The sequence below is a fragment of the Phycodurus eques genome, chromosome 14, assembly GCF_024500275.1.
Source record: "Phycodurus eques isolate BA_2022a chromosome 14, UOR_Pequ_1.1, whole genome shotgun sequence".
Classification (NCBI taxonomy): Eukaryota; Metazoa; Chordata; class Actinopteri; order Syngnathiformes; family Syngnathidae; genus Phycodurus; species Phycodurus eques.
Genome location: NC_084538.1, coordinates 14,002,793 through 14,026,652, shown reverse-complemented (window position 1 = coordinate 14,026,652; position 23,860 = coordinate 14,002,793). Strand labels below are relative to the sequence as shown.

The 23,860-nt window shown below is 40.6% G+C and overlaps 1 protein-coding gene across 3 annotated transcripts in view; it reads right to left on the bottom strand.

Annotated features, from left to right (window-relative positions):
• ubr1 (ubiquitin protein ligase E3 component n-recognin 1) overlaps positions 1-23,419 on the bottom strand; it is a 31,166-nt gene extending 7,747 nt beyond the window's left edge. The window contains exons 1-39 of one of the 3 annotated variants that reach the window (XM_061695362.1): positions 23,282-23,419; positions 21,828-22,080; positions 20,775-20,860; positions 20,066-20,176; positions 16,243-16,370; positions 15,994-16,132; positions 14,639-14,701; positions 14,091-14,214; positions 13,893-14,000; positions 13,710-13,798; positions 13,536-13,634; positions 13,258-13,415; positions 13,082-13,181; positions 12,886-13,014; positions 12,629-12,809; positions 12,500-12,552; positions 11,543-11,653; positions 11,363-11,428; positions 10,972-11,073; positions 10,833-10,896; positions 10,634-10,758; positions 9,325-9,377; positions 9,129-9,231; positions 9,000-9,048; positions 8,737-8,891; positions 7,467-7,566; positions 7,273-7,376; positions 7,096-7,176; positions 6,826-7,004; positions 6,533-6,738; positions 4,904-4,997; positions 2,493-2,645; positions 2,292-2,401; positions 2,123-2,219; positions 1,890-2,038; positions 1,746-1,801; positions 1,567-1,663; positions 1,414-1,481; positions 586-733 (exon numbers count right to left, since the gene is read on the bottom strand). In XM_061695362.1, the coding sequence (XP_061551346.1) occupies positions 586-733; positions 1,414-1,481; positions 1,567-1,663; positions 1,746-1,801; positions 1,890-2,038; positions 2,123-2,219; positions 2,292-2,401; positions 2,493-2,645; positions 4,904-4,997; positions 6,533-6,738; positions 6,826-7,004; positions 7,096-7,176; positions 7,273-7,376; positions 7,467-7,566; positions 8,737-8,891; positions 9,000-9,048; positions 9,129-9,231; positions 9,325-9,377; positions 10,634-10,758; positions 10,833-10,896; positions 10,972-11,073; positions 11,363-11,428; positions 11,543-11,653; positions 12,500-12,552; positions 12,629-12,809; positions 12,886-13,014; positions 13,082-13,181; positions 13,258-13,415; positions 13,536-13,634; positions 13,710-13,798; positions 13,893-14,000; positions 14,091-14,214; positions 14,639-14,701; positions 15,994-16,132; positions 16,243-16,370; positions 20,066-20,176; positions 20,775-20,860; positions 21,828-22,080; positions 23,282-23,326 (4,336 nt within the window). In that variant the 5' untranslated portion in view covers positions 23,327-23,419. Of the gene's footprint in view, positions 1-585; positions 734-1,413; positions 1,482-1,566; positions 1,664-1,745; positions 1,802-1,889; positions 2,039-2,122; positions 2,220-2,291; positions 2,402-2,492; positions 2,646-4,903; positions 5,004-6,532; positions 6,739-6,825; positions 7,005-7,095; positions 7,177-7,272; positions 7,377-7,466; positions 7,567-8,736; positions 8,892-8,999; positions 9,049-9,128; positions 9,232-9,324; positions 9,378-10,633; positions 10,759-10,832; positions 10,897-10,971; positions 11,074-11,362; positions 11,429-11,542; positions 11,654-12,499; positions 12,553-12,628; positions 12,810-12,885; positions 13,015-13,081; positions 13,182-13,257; positions 13,416-13,535; positions 13,635-13,709; positions 13,799-13,892; positions 14,001-14,090; positions 14,215-14,638; positions 14,702-15,993; positions 16,133-16,242; positions 16,371-20,065; positions 20,177-20,774; positions 20,861-21,827; positions 22,081-23,281 lie in introns of all 3 variants that reach the window. The other 2 variants (XM_061695361.1, XM_061695363.1) reach the window with 2 other exon arrangements.
• Between the last annotated feature and the right edge of the window lie 441 nt (positions 23,420-23,860).

Here is a 23,860-nt window from a genome sequence, read left to right as displayed (position 1 = left end):
GGACTTTGCATCTTTTTGCACAATTGTTTTTTGTCAATGTCTTTATCTCCCCAAAGTGTTCTGTAAATTGACTGTCTGTTGTACTAGAGCGGCTCCAACTACCGGAGACAAATTCCTTGTGTGTTTTGGACATACTTGGCAAATAAAGATGATTCTGATTCTGAGTAGATTTCAAAGGCTTTCACATCTCAGGAAAAATCCACATTTCGGGAATTCTACCCACTTGCAGACTTCAATAACTCACACCTTTCAAGCCGTTGCACGCAAACTGGCTGAGTACATGCGAGGGGTGTGTCAGAAGTCATTATGGCAGAATCGGTGTAACTTGAAAGCGCGCAAGCCAGGCGCATAAAATACTGACTTCCGCACCAACGGGAGAATATGGCCCATAGTAAATAGATCCGTATAAATGCCTGAAGGTGTATATTGCAAGTTTCTGAATAGTATAAATATTAATGATTATTTATTTGTGATTTTTCCCACTGGACATTTTGGCCATTCATATACCTTTTTCTGGTGATCCAAGAGGTATCATGAGCAGCACTAAAAGAGTACGTTGTGTTCTTATGTTTCTAATGTGTGTACCTGTTGCGAGGAGCAGCACCTGCAGGACATGAGCCATTGTGACCAGATGCAGAATGTGTAGGTGGTTGTAGGCCGAACTGATAGCAGACGGCTGCAAGTCTACGGCGTCCTCCTGGTACAGCGAGGGCAGAGACAAGACTAAACCCACCTGAAAACACACAGGTACAAAAATAACTTCAGTATTTACTACCCAGGAATACTCACTTCTTGAGAATCCAAAGATGCCAGCGCTCATCTGAAAGGACTCCAAACGGATCACTAACCTTCAACATTATATCTAAGTAACTATTTTGTCTCTGCAATTGGTGCCAATTTCATCTTTCCCATGTTTTTTGACTACCCTATTTTCTGAAATAGTCTCCTTGGGTTTAAAGACACCATATCAAGTGTGGCGTCCACTTGAATAAATAAACACCTCTCCCCAAAAAGACGTGTCAATTTCCGCTTTCGAATAAAATAACAGCTAACACTAGGTCTACATCAGCACGTCTAGCTCTACCTGTACACAAGCATATGTATAAAATTAAAGGTCTCCTCTCAAATAAAGACCCTATACTCTTAGCAACTGAGTAATTAAACACACCCACTTTATAGTAAGTAGCATAAATATTAGATTTAGAGAGGCGATGGTTTTTTATTACCCCACAGAGTGCTTAAAAGCTCAAATTCATTCATAAAATACACTGGCTATTTTTTTTTCTCATTGTATGCTTAAAACTGTAGCACTTAACGATTCTCATATGATAAGTGTATTAACAGTAATGTGTAATATAATTATCATTAACAGAACCAATATCAACTGAATTGCCCCCACAGATGACCACCTACCAGAAGATGGAAGAAGTCGACTTCCAGAATAGAAGGTGTGTTCTTTCTGCTCACGACCGGCAGTAGCACTGGGATGAGAGATCATTTCATGATGTAAAAGATGTCACACATAATGAATGAAAAATGCAAATGTCTTGTATTAAGATGTTGTACCTGCCAACATATCTGTGAAGTGTCTTTGGATTACAGCCTGGGAGCTTTTAATTCTCTGTGCTGCTGAGAACTGAACAATCGCCTTCAGACCTGCCAGCTACAAAAGAGAAGCATTTTACAATGACATCAAAACGTGTATAAATATATAATATACAGACGTGCTTGTGTTTCTGACCAACCTGTCTATTTTGTAAGGACCCAAAGAGTGGCTTGTCGTCTTCCAGCAAAATGTTTTCTGTGAAGACACAGCATTCACATTCATAATAGTGTTGATGGTGAACATTAAGAAGCTTTTAAAAAGAGGGGGGGAAGAAAAGTCACACCGATGGCCTGAATAGTGAAGGCACAAGTGTTCCAGGCCATAAGGGGCACACGTGGGCACAGCTCATTCGGTACCGTCTGAAGCCCAACTCTATGGACCGTGGTGGCACACACAGCCAGCATCTCTGCTATACTGTCAGAGAACTTTCTCCTGGGAGAAAAAGAGAAAAAAAAAAAACACGGATCAAGATCAACGCTTAAAACGAACACGTGATACAGAAAGAGGATTCCTCACGGTTCTTGTACGCCATAACTCAGTATGGCCCTGAAATCTGGTTGACTCTCCCCACATAAGAATGCATCGCCATCATTAGTGCTTTCCTTGTTGCAATCTGCAGGAAAGCGTGAGAAATTTTAATTGGGTGTCACAACACTTGCGTCCATATACTAGTAGATGAATGTACCTATCTCACCATTATCCTGCATGACAGACTTGAGTCCTTTAATCCTGGCTTCAAGGATATGGATCCAGCGAGTCAGGGTCAAATGTTGACCAATTATCTCTGCATTTTCACTGCAAAGACAAACAACATGTGTACAATGAAATAATGCATACAGTTCCACGTGTGTAGCCCTCACTGACAAAGGAGGTGGATCAGACTCACTAGTTGAATACGAGTTGCTCCAGGGGGATGAGGGGGACAACGGTGTTACATAGTGACTTGCACAGAGGACACAAGTACTCCCCATTCTCAAGGTCGATGATCAGTTCAGCGTGGAGTCGGTTTCTGGTTGTGTTCTGGACTGCTTCGAAATACCTTTTAGCAAAGCAAATGTATTTATATAACGTATTAAATACACAAGATAACTCAATGTGCTTTACATCATTAAAAACATTTTAAAAAACAGCTTACAAACATTTAAAACAAAGAGAAAAATAAAAAATACAATTAAAACAGCGTACAGTGCAAGAAAGATCGTTTAAAAGTGGAAATGCTCTAATAAGCATGAGGAAAAAAAAAGAAGTTTTTAACCTGGACTTAAAAACATTCACACTTGGGGATGGCATCACACTTGTTGGCAACTTATTCCATTTGTGTGCAGCATCACACCTAAATACTGCTTCACCATGTTTGCTTTGGACTCTGTACTCCACTATTTGATCTGAGTCTGTAGATCTCAACGCCCTGCTGGCTTTATATTCCATTAGTATTTCTTTCAGGTATTGAGGACCTAAACCATTTAGTGATTTAAAGACCAGAAGCAGAACTATAAAATCTATTGTAAAGCTGACTGAAAGCCAGTGCAGAGACTTCAGAATCGGAGTAATATGTTCTGACCTCTTTGTTATGGTCAGAACCCGAGGTGCAGCATTCTGAATAAGTTTCAGCTGATTAATCCTCTTTTGGGGGAGTCCAGTCAGAAGACCATTACAGGCATCAAGTCCACTTGAGATAAAAGCATGGATGAGCTTCTCCTGGTCTGCTTGACACATGCAAGCCTTCACTCTGGATATGTTCTTCAGATGGTAGAAGGCAGTTTTAGTAATTGATTAGATATGACTGTTGAAAGTCAGGTTGGAATCTATCAGTAGACCAAGGTTTCTGACTTGGTCTTTTGTTTTTAAAGAGAGTGACTCCAAGTATTTACAAACAGCAATCCTCTTTTCTTTACTGCCAAAAACAATTATCTCTGTTTTGTTGTGATTTAATGGAAGAAAGTTTTGGCTTATCCAGTTATCTTTTTTTGACAGTGACACAACACTTTGAATGAACTGTAGTCCTCTGGAGACACTGCTAGATATAACTGTGTCATCTGCATAGCTATGATTGGCAACATTAAGGTTCTGAAGAATTTGACCCAACGGTAGCATATACAGGCTGAACAGGAAGGGTCCAAGAACTGGCCTTTGTGGGACCACATAGGTCATTGCCATTCGATGACATTGAACACTTCCAATGGTTACGAAATAACTCCTTTGCTCCAGGTAGGACCTAAACCATTTAAGGATTGTTCCATTTAATCCTACCCTCGTTTCCAACCTGTTCAGCAGTATATTATGTTCTACCGTATCAAAAGCCGCACTGAGTTCTAACAAGACCAGAACTAAAATGTAATGGTTTATTCCTTGGAGTTTGGTAGAAACTTAGGTTCAACTATTATAATGTGTTAAAGCATGCATTTATGCATTATCCACAGCACATTTTACACACCATATTTGTTGTTCCATTTAGTCCAACCCACGTTTCCAACTTGTTCAGCAGTATATTATGATCTACCGTATCAAAAGCCGCACTGAGATCCAATAATACCAGAACTGACACCTTTCCCGAGTCAGTATTGAACCTTATATCATTTAACACTTTGATAAGAGCTGATTCTGTACTGCAAAGAGTTCGGAAAGCTGATTCAAATTTGTCAAAAAGTCCATTTAAGTTCAAGAAATTGCTGAGTTGATTATAAATAATTTTATCAACATTCTTGGCTATGAAGGGCAGATTTGAGATGGGTCTACAGCTTGCTAACATGGAAGCGTCCAGCGTTAAATTTTTTAGAAGAGCCCTAATGGCAGCTACTTTAAGAGCTTTAGGAAACTCGGCTGACTGAAGTGAGCAATTGATTATTTGCTTGTATTAAATCAAACAAGGAATAGCAGTGCAACATGGTTATATAAAACCACAGATGAGGATGTGGTCTTCTAGGGCTGGACTAGATTTCCTTGATCAGCAATGGGAAAAATTAAAGCTCAATTAATTATTTTTTTTTAAATTATAACAGAATGGGAGAATCCCTTTGAACTCTCGTTTCCATGTCAGTGTCATACCGAACAAATCCATTATGTGGATATATGTTAACTTCCCATAGCTGATGTCATGTACTTCTTAAGACAGCAAAATGGTTGAGAATGGAGTAACACCACCTCTGCTAGTTGCAGCCAAGTAGTGCACTCTATTTTGCACTTTGTTGTTTCAAGACACTATTAGTCAACAACCAATTCCACACAATCCACCCAATTATTAACATTCAATCAATCAATGATCACACTAATACCTGCTCTTATCAATGGCTTACTTACTTCTGCCAACATGTGGCATGCATGACATGTCCACAGCTGCCTGTGTGCGTGCCTACAGCCAGGTCAGGAGGCATGAATGATGGGTATGATGTTCCTGTTTCTTTAAAAAAAAATACATAAAAACACACACGCACCCATGCGCACACACAGAAAATGAGTCTCATTTCAGAAAATACTTTCGTCCATAAAATAACTTAACTGTGCAAATGTTAACATTACTGGTATGTTATTCAGTTTTAGTTACCACATCACTTTTTTATGGCTGCGCCACTGCTTGTTAGAAATAAAGGATTTAGTATCAAATTTTAAGTATGTTTGGAAATGTGAACGTTGTCTTCAGCAGCACGTTGTCCAAGACAAATTTCCCTGATGAGAACAATAAAGTACATCCATTGCGCTCTTTGCACGTAATCTCCCACATTTCTGAAATATCTCGTTTCCAGTTTGAAAAAATGGCATTATTCGACTTGGTATGTTTTAAGACCCGCCCAAAAATATCGCAGACGTACATCGTCTTTGTAAGTCCTCTTCCAAAGAACTGTGCAGCAATTTAGAAAAGGGCTTTAAAGATGTACAGTTTACCTCTTCTTACATCCACAAATATGAAGGCACAACTCAATATTCTTTTTAACGTTGTGGTGACGTTAGATACAGGTTATCAATATCCTAATAAACAATCCTGGTTAGTGATGGAATATATGTGTGGTAACGTATTAATGTTACAATGAACATCTTCAGTGATTTAAGCAGAAAATATCTAACACTGCGTTCGTTTGTTTTTGTTTTTTTTACATCTGTGTTTGGCATTGTTATTGTCAAATAAAGACAAATAGGGCGCGTCGGTGTAAAAGCTTTCTGCTTCAAATCCATGACGAAGCACAAAAAACATCACAGTGTAAATGTAGGGCTGCTTAACATTATGTATAGAATCCAATGTCGTCATCATCAGATCCGGTGACTCTTTATAATCCAAATGTGGAGTTAATTATTAGCTGCTTGCTCTTTTTCTTTAAGGAGTCTATTTCTCCCTTTAATTTTATGTTTTCATGCACTGCGGTGTCGAGGAAAGCAGGTTCTGGAACAGAACAATACACGTAATCATGAGTGAGTTAAACATTGCTGGGAACTCCGAGGTCGCTTAAAACGCCGTCGATTTTGGATGATGATGTGCACAAAGGAGCACAAAAATGTTCACGGTACCGTTTTGTGTTGCTTCCGGGGTGGAGGTGGGATAAATTATCTCTTTTTAAGGCTCATACTTGGGTGTTGACTCCACACTATGAATACACTGCTGTAATGGTTCGCCAAAATAGAAAAGGGTAAACTATTATCCGCAAGGGACGTGATATCACAGTATTATGTGCAAAGAGGCCATTCAATCTGAAATACAGCGCAGACTTCCATTGAGGATTACTTCCATTATGATTCTGGAGGGTGGACTGTTCCTTGGCCCATGTGCAAACCCTCAACAAAGACTTTGTATTAATTGAGACAAAATGCTAACTATATTTGTCCTACAATTGACTGTTTTACCACTCAGGCCATTAAAACAACAACAGTATTAAGTGGTGGCCGAAGACTTTGGCCCAAGACTTTAGTCACTGTATGTCTCAGTGAATGGAGGCTGACCGTCTGGACTGCTGGCAGGTATCTTTCCTCTGCACTGGGTCAGCACTGTGGATCTCTGCACACATGCAGTCAGTACCATGGCCGGAGCCTGGGAGGCCACTTCCTGCTCCTCCTGACAAAGAATGCATGTCAGCACATCCCTCTCGGCGGGGGTAGACCCTCGATGGGGCCCCACAGCGACGCAAAGCTCCTTCTGCTCCATGGGCCTGCCGGAGGAATTGATATCACAAGTCAAATTGATGGAATTGTCATTTGAGACCAATGAAGAAGGTTTTTGAAACAGCTCTCCTTACCTCTCTGTAGATGTAACAGGCTCTCCCTGCATGCTCTCTGGCATATTGTCATAAAGTATTTTGTTGGACTCTATGAAGTTTTTCTGCATGGCTGACATCTGGGCCATGATTTTCTGGCGGTGAAGTTTGGCTGCTTCGGCCTTTCTTTTGCGCTCAGCTTTTTCTTTGTCGTGAGCATTCTGTGGCATCAAATAAAAAAAGAGACATTGATACTGCTCACTTACAGGCCAAGAGAGAATTATAAAGTAATAACTATGTCGTAGTAGTTACCTCCTCAGGCTTGCCTGTCTCCACACTCATGGAGGCAGTTGGAGTGGATTTCTCTCTGAGGCACTTGACAATATCAAACATCTACCAAAGGATATTCATACAAAACAATGATGGCCAATATAAAAATTATATATGATTTATGATTGCTAATGTAAACTAGCTGATGGGGTTAATTACCCGTAGTAGCCATGTGATCATGTCTTTTTGGGTTTCAAGCGAACGAACACCCTTAATTTTTGACAGCAAGAGGAACAGAGACTTGCTGTGCTCAAACCCAACTCCTGGAAGAAAAGAGACGGAAGTACACAAAACATTGCAGAAAATGACAGAATCCTTTTCTATTTCATACATCTGAGAAGAAGCTGACTTACTGCGAGCCTTGAGGCTGAAATCGAAGGTCACTTCCTCTGAAGCGCTGTCCTCAAGCTGGCTTTTTTCTTCAAGCAACGCCTGGCCAATAAGGTGCAGGGCCTGTGTGATACAAGGAAAAGTGTATTTGTAGTCTTCTCCAAAGGCTTAAATGCTTGTGAACTGAGATTTAAATGAGTGAATGGATACAATCTAGAGTATAAATTTTAAAAAGAAGTGAACAACATTTAATATTTGGTGGCATAACCCTTACTTTGTACAAGTTTGAAAACAGAATTGGTAGAGGCGAATTAATAGCCACTGATATTTTGGACGATGGCATGTCGAAATCTCATATAGTTTGATTCAGGCTGCAATTGCGTTTGCCATTACAAAACTGATGTTAAAAAAAAAAAAGAAAAAGTTTTTTTAAAAAGTTAAAAATATTGTGGACAAAATATATTAACGATTACGATTATAGAGTGGAACAGTATGCAGAATAATTTTTTATCCTATTACATAATATACTGCAATAACTGTCTCACTGTAATGTTCTTGACAACATTTTTAAAATATGGAAATTCAAACAAATTTGGAAAAATAGTTCTGGAAGTGAATTTCTATAGGTTGGCATCTCTATCCTTTACCCTCTGCAAGGAGCTGAGAGAAACTGTGACGTCTATACTGTACACACGTCCATGTACAGTAAATCCATCTGTCTGTCTTATACTGTCCGCAGATGGCCAAGGCAAGCAGCAGCACAATGGCCATTCAACTGATTGAAAGTGTGACAAAAACTGGTTAATTATTTTTAATTATGTATTTACATTTAATTATGTTATTACTGTCTGTTTTATACAGTAAAATATTATAGAGTGCTACTTTTCTCAAAATGTTTTTTGTTGGGAGGCTAGAACAGATTAATTGCAATTCCATTCATTTCAATAGGGAAAGATCATATGAGATCAAAGTGATTTGAGTTACATGCGTGGTCACGGAACACATTAAACTCATACCTCAAGGCACCACTGTATTACCGTATATAAAAATATACATACCATCTACAATATACAAATATTGTATATTTCCTACTATTTAATGTTTTACCATTTCAAAATGACCACTGTGAAAAATTGAACTAAACCAAGGAAAGCTAGTGGTGGCGTCAGGCTTTGGGCACAGTGCTGTACCGGGAAGGTGGCATGTAAACAAACCAACCAACAAACATCAATGAAAACATAACCTCCTTGGTGAAGGTAACAAGCAAAGCAAAGATCTATGCAGTTCTGTTACCCGCTGGATCATTATCTCCGTCCAGTGAGTGGACTTTTCTTCAGCTGCCCTCTGCAGCACACGTCTGAGGACGTGGACGAGGATGTCGCAGCAGAGGAGACGTACGATGCTGGAGAAAGCCGTACAGAAAGGAGGCGGCACCGGAGGACGCAGAGCTGAGCGGAAACAGACAGAAAAGCATCTTTTGGTACAAATGATTGGTTCATAAACAGGTGAATGGCTAGAGAGGGTGGTGTAGGTGAGAAGACATCTGCAGCGGTCACCTTTATCGGCACCCTCGTGAACACGCCTCTTCTTTTGGGACTCTTCAGCCTTGAATAAATCAGAGAGAATACCATGAATGATATCAAACACAAAGCCATCTTTAAACTAGTGTTAATTAGTTGTAGTACCTTGCTGTGTTGTGATCTTGAATAATGGTAGAAAAATGGGTTGAATTGGACCAAATGCTCCCTTTTCACCTGATATAATCCATGTCCTGACACTCCTGGTTTCCTATAGTTCAAAGAAAAAAAAAAAAAACATAAAACATGCTGGAAAAAGCCCTGAAAACAAATACCATTTGTTGATTTAGAGTCAATTACATACTTGAATGTGGCAACTTTGTTGATTACAGACTCCAGACCTGTTTCATGGCTCTCCTGCAAAGTATGTGATGTTTAATTGTTGCACATTGTCCACAATCTGGCTGGACAACAATCTAGATTTTAAATATCATATTAATGCATTAGTGAAGAAACTCAAGCTCACTATTACTTTTTTACATGGTAAAAAAAATGCTTTTCTCCTTTCAACAAGAAGCTGGTTATAGCCCTTTTTTGCCACAATATGGTGACACTTTTTAACGATTTGCTTGGTCCACTACCTTAGCTAAACTCAACTCATTCAACCATGCAGCTCTGAGATTTATTACAAACTCAACGTATAGGACACATCAGTGTACTCTTTACTCCTTAGTTGGTCGGTCCTCATTTGCTATACGCAGGCAGCAGCACTGGTTTACTTTCATATATAAGGCTAATCTTGGTAAGCCTCCATGTTATATCGGTTCGTGATGATTAAAAATTCCTCCAATCTCAGATCCACCACCTAGGTGCATTTCAAAGTGGATAACTATTTGGATAACTACTTTTTACTTTGACTAGAGTCATATTATTAGAAAGTAACAGTACTCTTACTTGAGTTTTTTGTACTCAAGTACTGTATTGTACTTCAGTACAATATTTGGCTACTCTACCCACCTCTGTTTAACAGATATACTTTCATATCATACCAGGAAGAGAAGCCTATTTAACTTTGGCCCTTGGTCCTGGAATGAAAGGAATGACCTTCAAAACTCGCCTTGTTGATGTCTTCGTAGTTTTAAACTAAAAGTTGCTGAATTTCTTTAGTTGATACCAGTTGCTCCTGCTATGAAGTGTTGCACTTTTCTTTGCACATTGACTTTGTAAATCTTCCTCATTGTGTTTTGATATGCTCGAATGCTGCTGTTTTGTTGTGCTTAACATTTTATAGTTTGTCAGTATTACTATTTACTACTCTCCATTCTGTGTGGATGGTAGTCTATCAATGGTAGTTTTCTGTTTGTAATTGTAATACGTTCTTTTATGTATACCTTTATGTTTACTTTTCTAAACTGTGTTATTTTATGTATTTATTGTATTGTTATGATGTGAATTGTGCTCCCTTGGCCAGATCACCTTTTTTTAATTTAACCTGACCTTTATTTAACCAGGTAAAAGCTTGTTGAGATATAAAATCTCTTTCAAAAGTAACCTGGCCAAGAAACGTCTGTCTCAATGTTTTTATATTTTCAGGTTAAATAAAGGTTTTGATTGTTGATTGATTGACTGATTGACATTGCCTTCATAGTATAAAGCAGTACATTGTGACCTACATTCTCTGGCAGGCCTTTAACCAGGCTACTGTGTGCCATGGGCTCAATGCACAGCAGGTGGATGACCTCCCTCATGGTCACATCTTCTTTGGTCACGTTAGTGACGCCGGGCACGTAGCGCTCACCTGCAATCAATCACATTGGTCAGCCACAGCATGCAGCATCAACTAAACTAACATTGCCTATAAAGTTGCATTACCGACTATGACGATAAGGAGATACAGCAGCTCTTCTGTAAGTCGATTCCACTGCAACAATTCATTCTGCAAATGTAGCCATATTATCATTAATAAATACACTTGAGAGTTGCACCCGATGATGACTGAGGCATGACTTACATGGTCTCTGCTGGAACAACTTCCATTGAAGAAATTAAAGAGCTCAAATCTCAGTAAAAGCAGCATGAGAAAATGGTTTGCATCCATTCTGGAAGCAGCTATCTGTGAAAAGTGTTAAGCAAGTTAATTTCAAAATGGATTATATTGAGGCACTGGGAGAACATGCAAACTCCACACTGGCGAAGACGAATTTTAACCCGGGTGCTCAAAACTGTGAGACAGATGTGCTAACTGGTCGGCCACCAATAATTATTTTATTACAAAAGAAAAAAATGGTTAACCCCAACACAATCTGAAAAACACATGGGTGGAGAGGGTGGCTTGTGATGTCACCATATTGCATGTATAAAAAAAGGCAAAGTATGCAAATAAATAACACAAATGAACCAACCTGAAGCATAAGTATGTCTTTATCATACATTTCGTCTCTGCATTTCACATCTTGATAGTAGTAGACCTAAGCATAGGAGAAAAACGGGTAACTGAATAAGCAATGTCAATTATTTTAGACCTCCAAGAATTATACGCAAATGCAAAAAAATAATAATTAAAAAAAAGCCATGCGTCACACCTGGCTGACCAAAGAGAGTCCGTTCCTGCGCCACATTTCAGCTGATACCTGTGCAGCCAGCACCACACAGCGTAAAGGATGCTCAGCCAGGCTGCGAAAGTCGTAACATTCCTGAAACAAAGTGGAAAATCATGAATTTTAAAAACAGCAGCCGCAGTGCAGATCAAACTTCAGGGATCAAACAATTATTGTGTAAATATGTTAAAATGGATTGGGAGAATCTCTCTGTGAATGTTCTGAACTCCTCCAACAGCAGAGTGCCCTCTATTTTGATTAAAATAATTAAAGACATGATTAATCAACTGCATACTATGGACAGAAATCTTAATTTTCCATCTCCAGTTGAGACTTATCCTGTCAAAATATTTGCTCATCAAGATGCTCTAAAACGTAAGATGGATGTACTGTATGTAGGCCTGTGTGTGTGTGTGTGCGTTTGTATTAAGACGTTTTTTAATTTGATTGCATTTGCACTTACATTTATTAAGCAGTTTAATCTTCTAATCAAAGTAGGGTTTCAAGGCAGGGTTGGGGTTTTAAAGTAGGGTTTTATCCTGGGTTAGGATTTGAAGCAAAGGTTCTAAACAAGGGTTAAGGTTTCAATTTGGGGTATCAAGGCCAGTGTTACCCAGTGGAGACCCTTAATGAGCCCCTTGCTTCCTCCTACTTTGCTTCCTTCCTCCTACTATGCTTCCTTCGACCCTTCTTTTTTTTATTCCTTCCATTGTTCCTTCAATTCTTCCTTTTCTCCTTTTACATATCCTTGTTTCATTCCTACCATCCATCTTACATTCCATCCTTCCTTCGCTCCATCCTTCCATCAACCCTCTTTCTTTTTTTCTTTTTATACAATCCTTCCACCCTCCCTTCCTTTCTTAAATAAGGTAATTTAAAATGTGTATACCTATTTTTGGCCCGTTCTACATACACCAAAAAAATCTGCACCTTTCAACTTACTTTGTCAAACAGTTGATCACATAGCCCGTTCTTGCAAAGAAGAACATACAAGCCTAGGGACCACAGAAGGCATTAATAACTTGCTGGAAAATACACTAAAAGAATAACACTCAAATAGCGATAGTTTACCTGCAAGCAGCCTGGAGAGGGGTACATGTATGCTGACAGGCTCCTGAGACACTTTGTAGGGCCGAACATGGAGGATCTGTTTGCACATGTAATGGTCGACTGCCTCCCTGCGGAAGGGCTGATTGTTACATTGCTGCAAGACTTTGTGGCAATCTCTCAATGCTTCTAGCAGGATCTTGTCCTGTGAAAGGTGGTGAAACAAAAGCAAATATGACAGTATATTGGGGGATGGTAGGAATCAGTCGACGGCTACTCACATCTGTGGAGCACCAGTCCTGAAACATTGCAAGTATGTGGCGGAGCTGGATCTGAAGCGTAAAGCCAGCTTCCCACTCGGGCTCCACAGCAATATGTTGACCAAATTGACGCTCCACCTCTTCCATACCCTATGGAGCAAATGACAAAATTCCATATTGAGGGATACAGACACAGTAGATAAATGTGATAAATTACCTGCATGCATTTCAGAAGGCCAAGAAAGGCATTGAAGCCCTCTATGAACTGTTTCCGAAGCTTTGAATTCCACGTTGAGGGTTTACTGATAAGAATATACCTTAGAGAAAGGTTACATCTCAGATTAGAACAAAAAAGGGACAAATGTTGCTCAAACCGCCACCTGTTTGAATTACCTGAGGTCATGGAAAATGACCTGGATGCGGGAGAACTTCTCAGAGTTGTAACCCAGGAAGAAGAAACGATTGTTAACATCCAAATGCTCTAATAGCAGCGCCATGACTGTATTAACTATCCTTGTAATTACATTTGTTTCTTCAATAAGGTATCTTGCCTGGAGAAGGGACACAAATACAACACAGAAAAACTTTTTAAGCACAGTTTTTTTAAATGCAATTATTTCTCAGCCTCCTGTGGATGATTCAGTGATGTTTGTATAAAAATGTACACTCACCAGTGTAGGCACAGTAAAGATCTGAACAGATAGCGCAGTAATGGAAATACTCCTTTCATGATCATCATCAATGAAGTTATTCTGCAGATCCTTATACAACTGAAAAAACAACATATTTGTAAGACCATTGTAAAAACCTTCCCACATATGGATTTCAAACATTTTTTTTTTTACCTTTGTGAACTCAATTGCAAACAGCCTCTTGAATTCAGTCTCCATCAGTATGCTACAGAAAATCAGCTCATGTACAATCTTGCGTGCTCCTTCAAGAAATAATAAAGGTTGCCAGATGTCAGTGTATTATTTCAGCTAATATGAAGCTGCTGTTGCATGACCGTTAATGTCAGTGCTACCTGCCTTTGTACAGTTTGGCATCGAGCAACATGAGCCTGCTGATGCAGCAGACGCTGGTCTGGTCTGTGTTGGGCTCCAGCGCCACCCTGCAGAATAGCTGTCTGAAGCCCACTGCACACGACACAAGATGATGGTCACGTGACGGGCAATGAAGCACTGTAGATGTCTGACACTGAGGTTTGAGTGCATGCACAGCAGAACCTGAATAACTGATGATCTTCTGGAACCAGGAGCCAAGACGCAGGGCGAATGTTTGGTGAGCCAAGACAGCTGAGTGTAGGACCTCCACACGCAGTGGCTGCAGGGAAATGTGCTCTGAGTTGTCCTGGAGCACAAAAATAAAACGTAAAAATATTTAAGCTCATTGCAAAAGTACAAAAATCTCTATTGATTAGTACGGACTTCCACTAAACTTCACAGTAGCGGGTGAGAGTGGGGTGAAAGGTTCCATTTTGATCTCAGTTAATTATTCATTTTACACAAAAACTACACGCACAATTGCCAATAACTTCATGGGAGAGGCTAAGAGTGGAGCGAGGTTATGTTTTACATGCTATTCCTTCATATTGGTGCTATGAAAAAGCTTGATTCGCGTGTCAGTCGGCACCCACTTAATAATCAATCACTGCCACCAACAGGATGGAGCACCACCACGCGAAATGATGGACATTTTAAGGTTTATTTGGGCTGGACAAAATGTCTGTGCTCTACTGTGTACAATTTGAATTCTCTATGTGACCGTTTTTTACCTTGATGAGGTCTTTAGCTTGCTGGCATGACTCCAGACTTCCTCTCTTTACTGCCCGCCGACCCTGTGCAGTATAATTGAGTCATGCTTGTATTAAAAGGAATAGTGATACTACCGAGGCGTTGATGATGAAAATATCACAAACAGCGTGGAAGTAATGCAACATAAAACAGACATTTACAGTTGAAATAAAACATCTACACACCCCTGTTCAAATGCCAGGTTTTTGTGATATATAAAAAAAGAGACCAAGATAAGCAATTTAAAAACCTTTTCCACCATTAATTTGACCTACAACCTGTACAACTCGATTGAAAAATATTTTTTAGCGGAAAAGTAAAAATAAACAACTGATACAATGCGGTTGTACAAGTGTGCACACCCTCATAACTGGGGATGGGGCTGTGTTCAGAATTAAACAGTCCCATTCAAACTCCTTTTAAATGGGAGTCAGCACACACTGCCACCATTTAAAGTGCCTGTAATTGACTCCAAATAAAGTTCAGCTCTTCTAGTAGGCTTTTCCTGACAGTTTTGTAGACATCTTACAGCACAAGCCATGGTCTGCAGAGAGCTTTCACAGCATCCTCATTGTTAAAAGCTATCAGTCAGCAGAAAGCTACATAAATTTCAAGGCATTACATATACCATGGAACACAAATATGGCATAACAGTGACATTACCAAGAACTGGACCTCCATCCAAAATTGGAGAAGAAATTTAACAGACAGCAACATTGAAGGAGCTGCAGGAATTTCTGGCATATATTGGCTGTTTATTACATTGACAACAATCTCTCATCTTTTTGTCTGGGATTTAATGGAGCAGGTTGTAAATGAAGCTTTATCTTCCAAAAATAAAAAAGAAGAAAAAACACACTTGATATCTCCCAAACACGTGTGAAAATGTATTATTGTTCAATGAAACCAAGGTTGGACATGTTGGCATTCATTCTAAAAGGTATGTTTGCTGCAAAAACAACACTGCTCATTACCAAAAGAACAGCACAACTACAGTGAAGCATAGTGGTGGCAACACCTTGCTTCGGGGCTACACTAAATGGTGGCAGTTGTGTGCTGACTCCATTTATTATGTGTTTGACCTTGATTGTTTATTTCTGAACTCAGCCAGATCCCCTTTTATGTGAGGGTGTGATCACTTGTGCAACTACATTACCTCAGTTGTTTTTTTATTTCAATTCTCTTAAATACGTATTCTTTTCCAATTGAGTTTTACAGGTAATGGGACACATTAATGGTGGAAAAGTGTTTAAAGGCTTTATGTTGGTCACTTTTTTTGTATGACAAAAATCTGGCATTTGAACAGCTGTGTGTAGAATTTTTATAGCCACTGTACCTCCTTGTCAATAAGTGCCGTGTGATTCTGCGCTTCAGCCTGATCACAGTTAACAGACCGCTGGAGGGTATAGATCACATGCTCGTATGAATGGTGCTCATCGTTGTACAGCACACAGAAGTATGTGTTGTCTTTTTCCCTGCACACATGGAGACATGCTATGTTAAGATGGATACATGCTCCGTTAAGGCTGCTGATTTGTTTCCACATCATATGCAGTACGTGTGTGTGAGATGAAGTGGGCCGTACTCAGGTTTGAGTAGCGCTAAAAGCTGACGGTCCTCCGGCCAGTCCAGGAAGTCTGTGAAGTAGTTAAGCAATACCCCGAAGAGCATCTCACTACGCTCACACAGTTCTGGCTCCAATGTGAACTCATCCTGGAAAACATGATTTTAAGCAAAAAAATTAGCACTTGACATCAAGATATTGCTTGAAAAAGTCTATACAGGTGGGTCCTCAGTTTACGATGGAGCTGCGTTCCAACGGCGGCAATGTAAATTTGTACATTAGTCATGACACGATGTAGTCAATCACACACTCACACACACACGAACACACACCCATCCATATTCTTCCGCTTATCCGAGGTCGGGTCGCGGGGGCAGTAGCTTTAGCAGGGAAGCCCAGACTTCCTCACCCTCACGCTGGACCCTCCTCTCCAGCACCCCTGAACAGACCTTAGCAGGGAGGCTGAGGAGTGTGATTCTCCTGTAGTTGGAACACACCCTCCGGTCCCCCTTCTTAAAAAGGGGGAACACCACCCCAGCCTGCCAATCCAGAGGCACTGTCCCTGATGTCCAAGCGATGTTGCAGAGGCGTGTCAACCAGGACAGCCACACAACATCCAGAGCCTTTAGGAAGCCAGGCGAATCTCATCCACCCCTGGGGCCTTGCCACCGAGGTGCTTTTTAACCACCTTGGTGACCTCAACCCCAGAGATAGGAGAGCCCACCTGAGGGACCCCAGACCCCAGCTTCCTCATGGGAAGGCGTGTTGGTGGAATTGGGGAGGTCTTCAAAGTATTCTCCCCACCAACTCACAACATCCCAAATTGAGGTCAGCAGTGCCCCCATACCCACTATATACAGTGTTGATGGCACACTGCTTCCTCTTGCTGAGACGCCGGAGGGTGGACCAGAATTTCCTCAAAGCCGTCTGGAAGTCAATCTCCATGGCCTCACCAAACTCCTTCCATGCCCGAGTTTTGCCTCAGCGACCACCAAAGCCGCATTCCGCTTGGCCAGCCGGTACCCATCAGCTGCCTCAGGAGTCGCACAGGCCAAAAATGCTTGATAGGATTAAACCCCTAGACAGCTTGGCTCCTAGGATCATTGGGACACACAAACCCCTCCACTACGATAAGGTGACAGCTCAAGGAGGGAATTTAGATATATATATGAAAAATACCTCTAGGCCATAAATACAGTGGGTACGGAAAGTTTTCAGATCCCCTTAAATATTTCACTCTTTGTTATATTGCAGCCATTTGTTAAAATATTTTAAGTTATTTTTTTTCCTCATTAATGTACACACAGCACCCCATATTGACAGGAAAAAAACGTAATTGTTGAAATTTTTCCTGATTTATTAAAAAAGAAAAACTGAAATATCACAGCCATAAGTATTCAGACCCTTTGCTGTGACACTCATATTTAACTCAGGTGCTGTCCATTTCTTCTGATCATCCTAGAGATGGTTCTACACCTTCATTGGAGTCCAGCTGTGTTTGATTATACTGATTGAACTTGATTAAGAAAGCCACACCCGTGTCTATATAAGACCTAACAGCTCACAGTGCATGTCAGAGCAAATGAGAAACATGAGGTCAAAGGAACTGCCTGAAGAGCTCAGAGACAGAATTGTGGCAAGGCACAGATCTGGCCATGGTTACAAAAAAAAGATTCTGCTGCACTTAAGGTTCCCAAGAACACATTGGCCTCCATAATCCTGTAATGGAAGACGTTTGGGACGATCAGAACCCTTCCTAGAGCTGGCCGTCCGGCCAAACTGAGCAATCCGGGAAGAAGAGCCTTGGTGAGAGAGGTAAAGAAGAACCCAAAGATCACTGTCGCTGAGCTCCAGAGATGCAGTCGGGAGATGGGAGAAAGTTCTAGAAAGTCAACCATCATCAATGCAGCCTTCCACCAGTCGGGGCTTTATGACAGAGTGGTCAGACCTCTCCTCAGTGCAAGACACATGAAAGCCTGCATGGAGCTTGCTAAAAAACACCTGAAGGACTCCAAGATGGTGGGAAATAAGATTCTCTGGTCTGATGAGACCAAGATAGAACTTTTTGGCCTTAATTCTAAGCGGTATGTGTGGAGAAAACCAGGCACTGCTCATTACCTGTCCAATACAGTCCCAACAGTGAAGCATGGTGGTGGCAGCATCATGCTGTGGGTGTGTTTTTCAGCTGCAGGGACAGGGAGACTTGTTGCAGTTGAAGAAAAGATGAATACGGCCAAGTACAGGGATATCCTGGACGAAAACCTTCTCAAGAGTACTCAGAACCTCAGACTGGGCCGAAGGTTCACCTTCAAAAAAGAGAATGACCCCAAGTACACAGCTAACATACCAAAGGAGTGGCTTCAGAACAACTCCGTGACTGTTTTTAAATGGCCCAGCCAGAGCCCTAACTTAAACCCAATTGAGCATCTCTGGAAAGACCTGAAAATGGCTGCCCACCAACCTTCACCATCTAACCTGACAGAACTGGAGAGGCTCTGCAAGGAGGAATGGCAGATGATCCCCAAATCCAGGTGTGAAAAACTTGTTGCATCATTCCCAGAAAGACTCATGGCTGAGTTAAATATGAGTGTCATAGCAAAGGGTCTGAATACTTATGGCTGTGATATTTCAGTTTTTCTTTTTTAATAAATCAGGAAAAATTTCAACAATTCCGTTTTTTTCTGTCAATATGGGGTGCTGTGTGTCCATTAATATGGAAAAAAATGAACTTAAATGATTTTAGCAAATAGCTGCAATATAACAAAGAGTGAAACATTTAAGGGGGTATGAATACTTTCCGTACCCACTGTATAAAACAATCAAATGAAGAAAACAATAAGTATGGCGGTAACTGAACATGCTTTCTTGTGCCATATGACAACGTACTCTTACGCCGCTGTCAAACTCGTTCACTGGTTGCTGTTCATAACGTTGAGTTGAACAGCGTGTCATAAGCCGAGAACCCGCTGTACTATTTTACATGAGTAATTGCCTGCAATAACATCTACTGAATTCATTTCCTGTTTCACTGGTACCAAGTTTATGCTTTGAACTAGTTTAAATTATTTTGCTTAATAGGAAAACTTCTGTCCCTGTGACATTTTTGGTAAGTCTCATGAGAGAAAACATTCCTCTTGGAGGATAAATATTTCATATAAATGTCAAAAGCACACAAGCCAAACAAACATCCAGCTTGCCTGTATGTTTGTACCCTTCACTGCGTCACATCACTGTGTGAGAACGAGTCCTGGAATCTACCATATTGTAAACAAAATGCAGAAGCGAGTAGTTTCACCCGCTGCGTGTGAAAACACTGTGGAGACACTAAGGAGGCAGAGCATTTTGGCTTTAAAACCAAAGGTTTCATTATGTAAGACAACGAGCAAAATTGATGCTAGCCATGCCTCCTGTTCATGGAGGCGCCTGTTATTTATGGAAACGGGCGCAATGTAGGGTTACAAGATCTTGACAAAAGCTTGTCTGATAAGACACGCCTGACAAACACCAGCCCGGCAGCTAGGACGATTAAATAAAAAAGGGAAGGGGGGGGGGGGGGGGAGAGAAAAAAAAACACCCAATATGACCAAACACATACACAGATCAAGGAAATATTCTAGAAGTTGCTTTCACCCAATGTTACAATTTTCCATCCATCTTATCGATCAACCCAGTTATGATGTCGCTCAGGTTCTGGTTAAAATAGGATTTTTCTAGATTCAATGTCACTGCCAAGACAGGGACACTTGCCATAAATGAGAAAATTTGCATTCCGGGGTTCAGTGACACAGAAAGACAAGTATGCCCCCCCCCCACGTGCCTGTTTCCGCTCTGTTATGTAATTTACCGTTACCATGGCAGTGGCTGCCTCCGGGTCGTGTTTGGAGCAACACGGGCCAATCTTCCAGGCTTCCACGTCCCCGCAGTCACAGAACCCTCCACCGGATGATGCGTGCATCTGAGGAAAAATACTTACATATGTTACTATGAGATAGATACGTGAAACAACTCAGATGTATTTTTTTTTTTTAATGATTGTTAGATTAAAGCAAACAACACAGTAGTGGATGGGAGTGAGATAATGATGCTTTGATATGTGAACAATGTTGTCAGCAACCATACATGTTAAATAAATGTGTAGTTGGGCCACACTGACAGTAAAAAAAATAAACAGCAAATACAGTCATAAAATTGCACAGAATTTTTCTACAACACAATCAAATGTCAAAGGCTTAATTTTACCAAAAAACAAGCGTACCGATAAAATAACATTGTGAATCAAGTCAAAATATAATAAGGACATAAAGTTGTATTATTAAAAGAGGAAACCTCAATTTTAGACGAAGAATGTCATAGTATTCAAAGAAATAAATCCAATTCAATGATTTTTAAGAGTAAAGGCATAATATTACAGTAATAATATTGAAATATTACAACAAAATTCATTTTCTGTTGCTACTGCTAATTACATTGGAGAACACAGTCGCCATTAGATCATTCATGTAGACAATTTCAATATGGAAGAAAAATTTACTTCAGTCAACATTTGCACCCACCTTGTAACGATGGCTTTTGTGCACGCTCTCCTGAAAGCAGTCCATGCACAGCACACATGTGGGATCTATTGCACAATCTCTGCAAGGTGATGAAAAGCATGCGGTCACTGGTAAAAAGCTTTTTGACAGTAGTGAACATTTTATTTAATTATCTTGGCCTCTCACCTGTTACTAGGCAAGGGTGGCTTATAGTGTTCAGCTAATGGTGATGAGACAATGATCAACATCTTAAACTAAACTAAAACTAAATACAGTAGTGGTATTACATAATTACCTTCCAAAACGCAACAGAATTACACAACCCCCCACCCCAAAAATAATAAGAATTAATACATTTCCATGAAACTTTGTGGAAGGGCGGAGCTTATGCCCAAAAGATGCAATAATGATTTTGGTGTAAATCAACATAAAGCTGTTCAAGGTTATGATCCAGATTTGTTCTTGTAGAAGACAACAACGTATTCCACGAGACATCTGAATTTTTGTATGCACCCCAAATGCAAGTGGCCAGGTTAATCAATTAATAACAGTTACGAAACCACCTAAAGATCATTTTTTAAAAGACAACATGGAAGGACACGCAATTTTAGCCCTTGTTGTCAAACATCGTTATGAAACACAACATTTGAACATCCATCATCTGTAGGGCACATACAGACAAACAAGCATTCATACTCACATTCACACCTATGGACAATTTGGAGTCTTTTATGAACCTACCATGCATGTTTTTGGATTGTGGGAGAAGGTCAGAGTACACGGAGAAAACCCTGTCATGCATGGGGAGAACATACAAATTGGCCTGAGCCAAAATTCGAACCCCAAACCTTAGAAATTGAGGCAGCTGTGCAAAGTAACCACTGTTCCAACATGCTGCCAAAATGTGAAATGTTCCTAATAAAACTGAGACTTGCATACACAAAAGAATCTTATGGCTGACCTACAATTACAAATCCAGTGGGTTACAAAGACTTCCAGACAATCTGTTTTACCCAGTACGGTATATTACTATTGCTACTTTGATTGATGTGGGATAATTTTGGAACCTGCAAGAGTAGACTGTCTCTCCCTCTTTAAAGACACGTCCACAGAGCTGGAAAGAAGAACTGCCCTCCTTGAGCTTCTTTACACCTTCATCGGGATCTTCACCAAACAGGAAGCACTCCAGCGGTCGGAGGATGAGTCTCTGCACTTGCTCCTGTTCCTCCTGAGGGTTGGGCTCCTGCTGTTGACAGAAGATCTGAGGCACCCGCTTCCTCAGGTAGCCATACAGGGCTGCCTTCAGATCCGTGGACGCCTGCCATTCCTTCAAGCAACACAATTTGACATTGATTAAAGAGGAATATATATTTGAATGCAATTTCCTTAAGAAATCATTTATTCTGTGTTGCATTCAAGGTGAAATTATTGAATTTGAGAGCCTTTCATAAATATGTATGGTGTAATGTGTGTGTATGAAGGGAGAATGGAAATTTAATTCACACTGTTTTCTCTGATACCAATCTTAGTATTACGACTGTGACACATGAATACTCATCAATGTGTGTGGGGGGGAACAGACATTCTGTTTACATGCATGTTAAGTCTCATGCAGAGTTTCCTAACCACTGTGCCGCACACTAGTAAATCATGACAGATTATTATGCGTGCTACTGGAAATTATTTAATTTCACTTAATTGAACCGAAAATTATTATTTATTTAATACAAATTATGTTTATTTGCTCATCTATCCATGCCTCCGACGTATAGTGGCACACAGAACACCCATCCATCCATTTTCTTTACTGCTTATCCTCACTCGGGTCGCGGGGCACATAAAAACAAACAACCATTCGCACTCACGTTCACACCTACGGGCAATTTAGAGTCTCCAATCAACCTACCACGCATGTTTTTGGAATGTGGGAGGAAACCGGAGTGCCCGGAGAAAACCCACGCAGGCACGGGGAGAACATGCAAACTCCACACAGGCGGGGCCGGGAAATGAATCCCGGACCCCAAAACTGTGAGGCAGATGTGCTAACCAGTCGGCACACAGAACAATTACTGTATTTTTTGTGGGATTTTTCGAATGTGAAATGTGCCTTGGCTCAACAAAGGTTAGGAAACACTGCTCAAATAATTGTATTTGGCATCAATAACTCCAAATATAATTGTTCACGAGGGATGAAACTTTCGGAACAAGTCGCAGAGTTAGAATTAATCACACTGACTAAACAATTGCCGAAGGCAAAATCCTCCAACATATTAGGACATGACCACGTATTGTTATTAATGGGTATACAGTAACAACACAACATCCCCCACCTTCGCATAATGTGAACCACTGCAGACAGACCGAGTGCACAAGCTAAATGCAACCGCTAGCTAGACGTGGAATTAGAAATGGATTTCAGCGCATGATACATGTATGTTGAACAAGATAACCAACACATTTGAGCCTGTCGCTTTATCCCACAATCCCCGTGCAAGGTGTCAATTGCGTAAGGTTATTGAAAGCCATACCTTTATGAGCTCCAGCTCGTCAAAAGGTTTCTCAGGCTCCGCCATATTCCATTTGCCGTAAAGGAGATAGTGTCGTTAATGATGCATTCTAGAAATGTGGGAAGTCGGATACTCGGATTTGTCCCACTCGGATTGCAACCACTTGCGAACTCAAAGCGTTCCAGGCGAATGTAAACCACAAAGATGGCTAATCATGATCAATTGTTTTTTGTTTTGCATATTTGTAAGCTATATACAATAATAATTTACGTTGTTTGTATACATAAAAGTATATCATGAGCATTTCACCAAATATCTTCATGCAAACAGAGCGGCATGTGTATGTTACGGGAAGTTATGTCGAATAACTATCTATCCATCCATCCATCCATTTTCTGTACCTCTTATCCTCACAATACTCAAATAAATTCTTCGCCATTCAGGTCTGTCCCTCCATGGGGGTCGCCATTGTCGAGGGGCGTCAGATTGAAACAACTCGGTGAAGTCGGGGTAGATACAGTATTTGTCTATTTTCTCCGACTTGGACCTCCCAGTTGGAGTGGCGTTCCAGACCTGGTCGGAGGTCGGAAGACTACGACC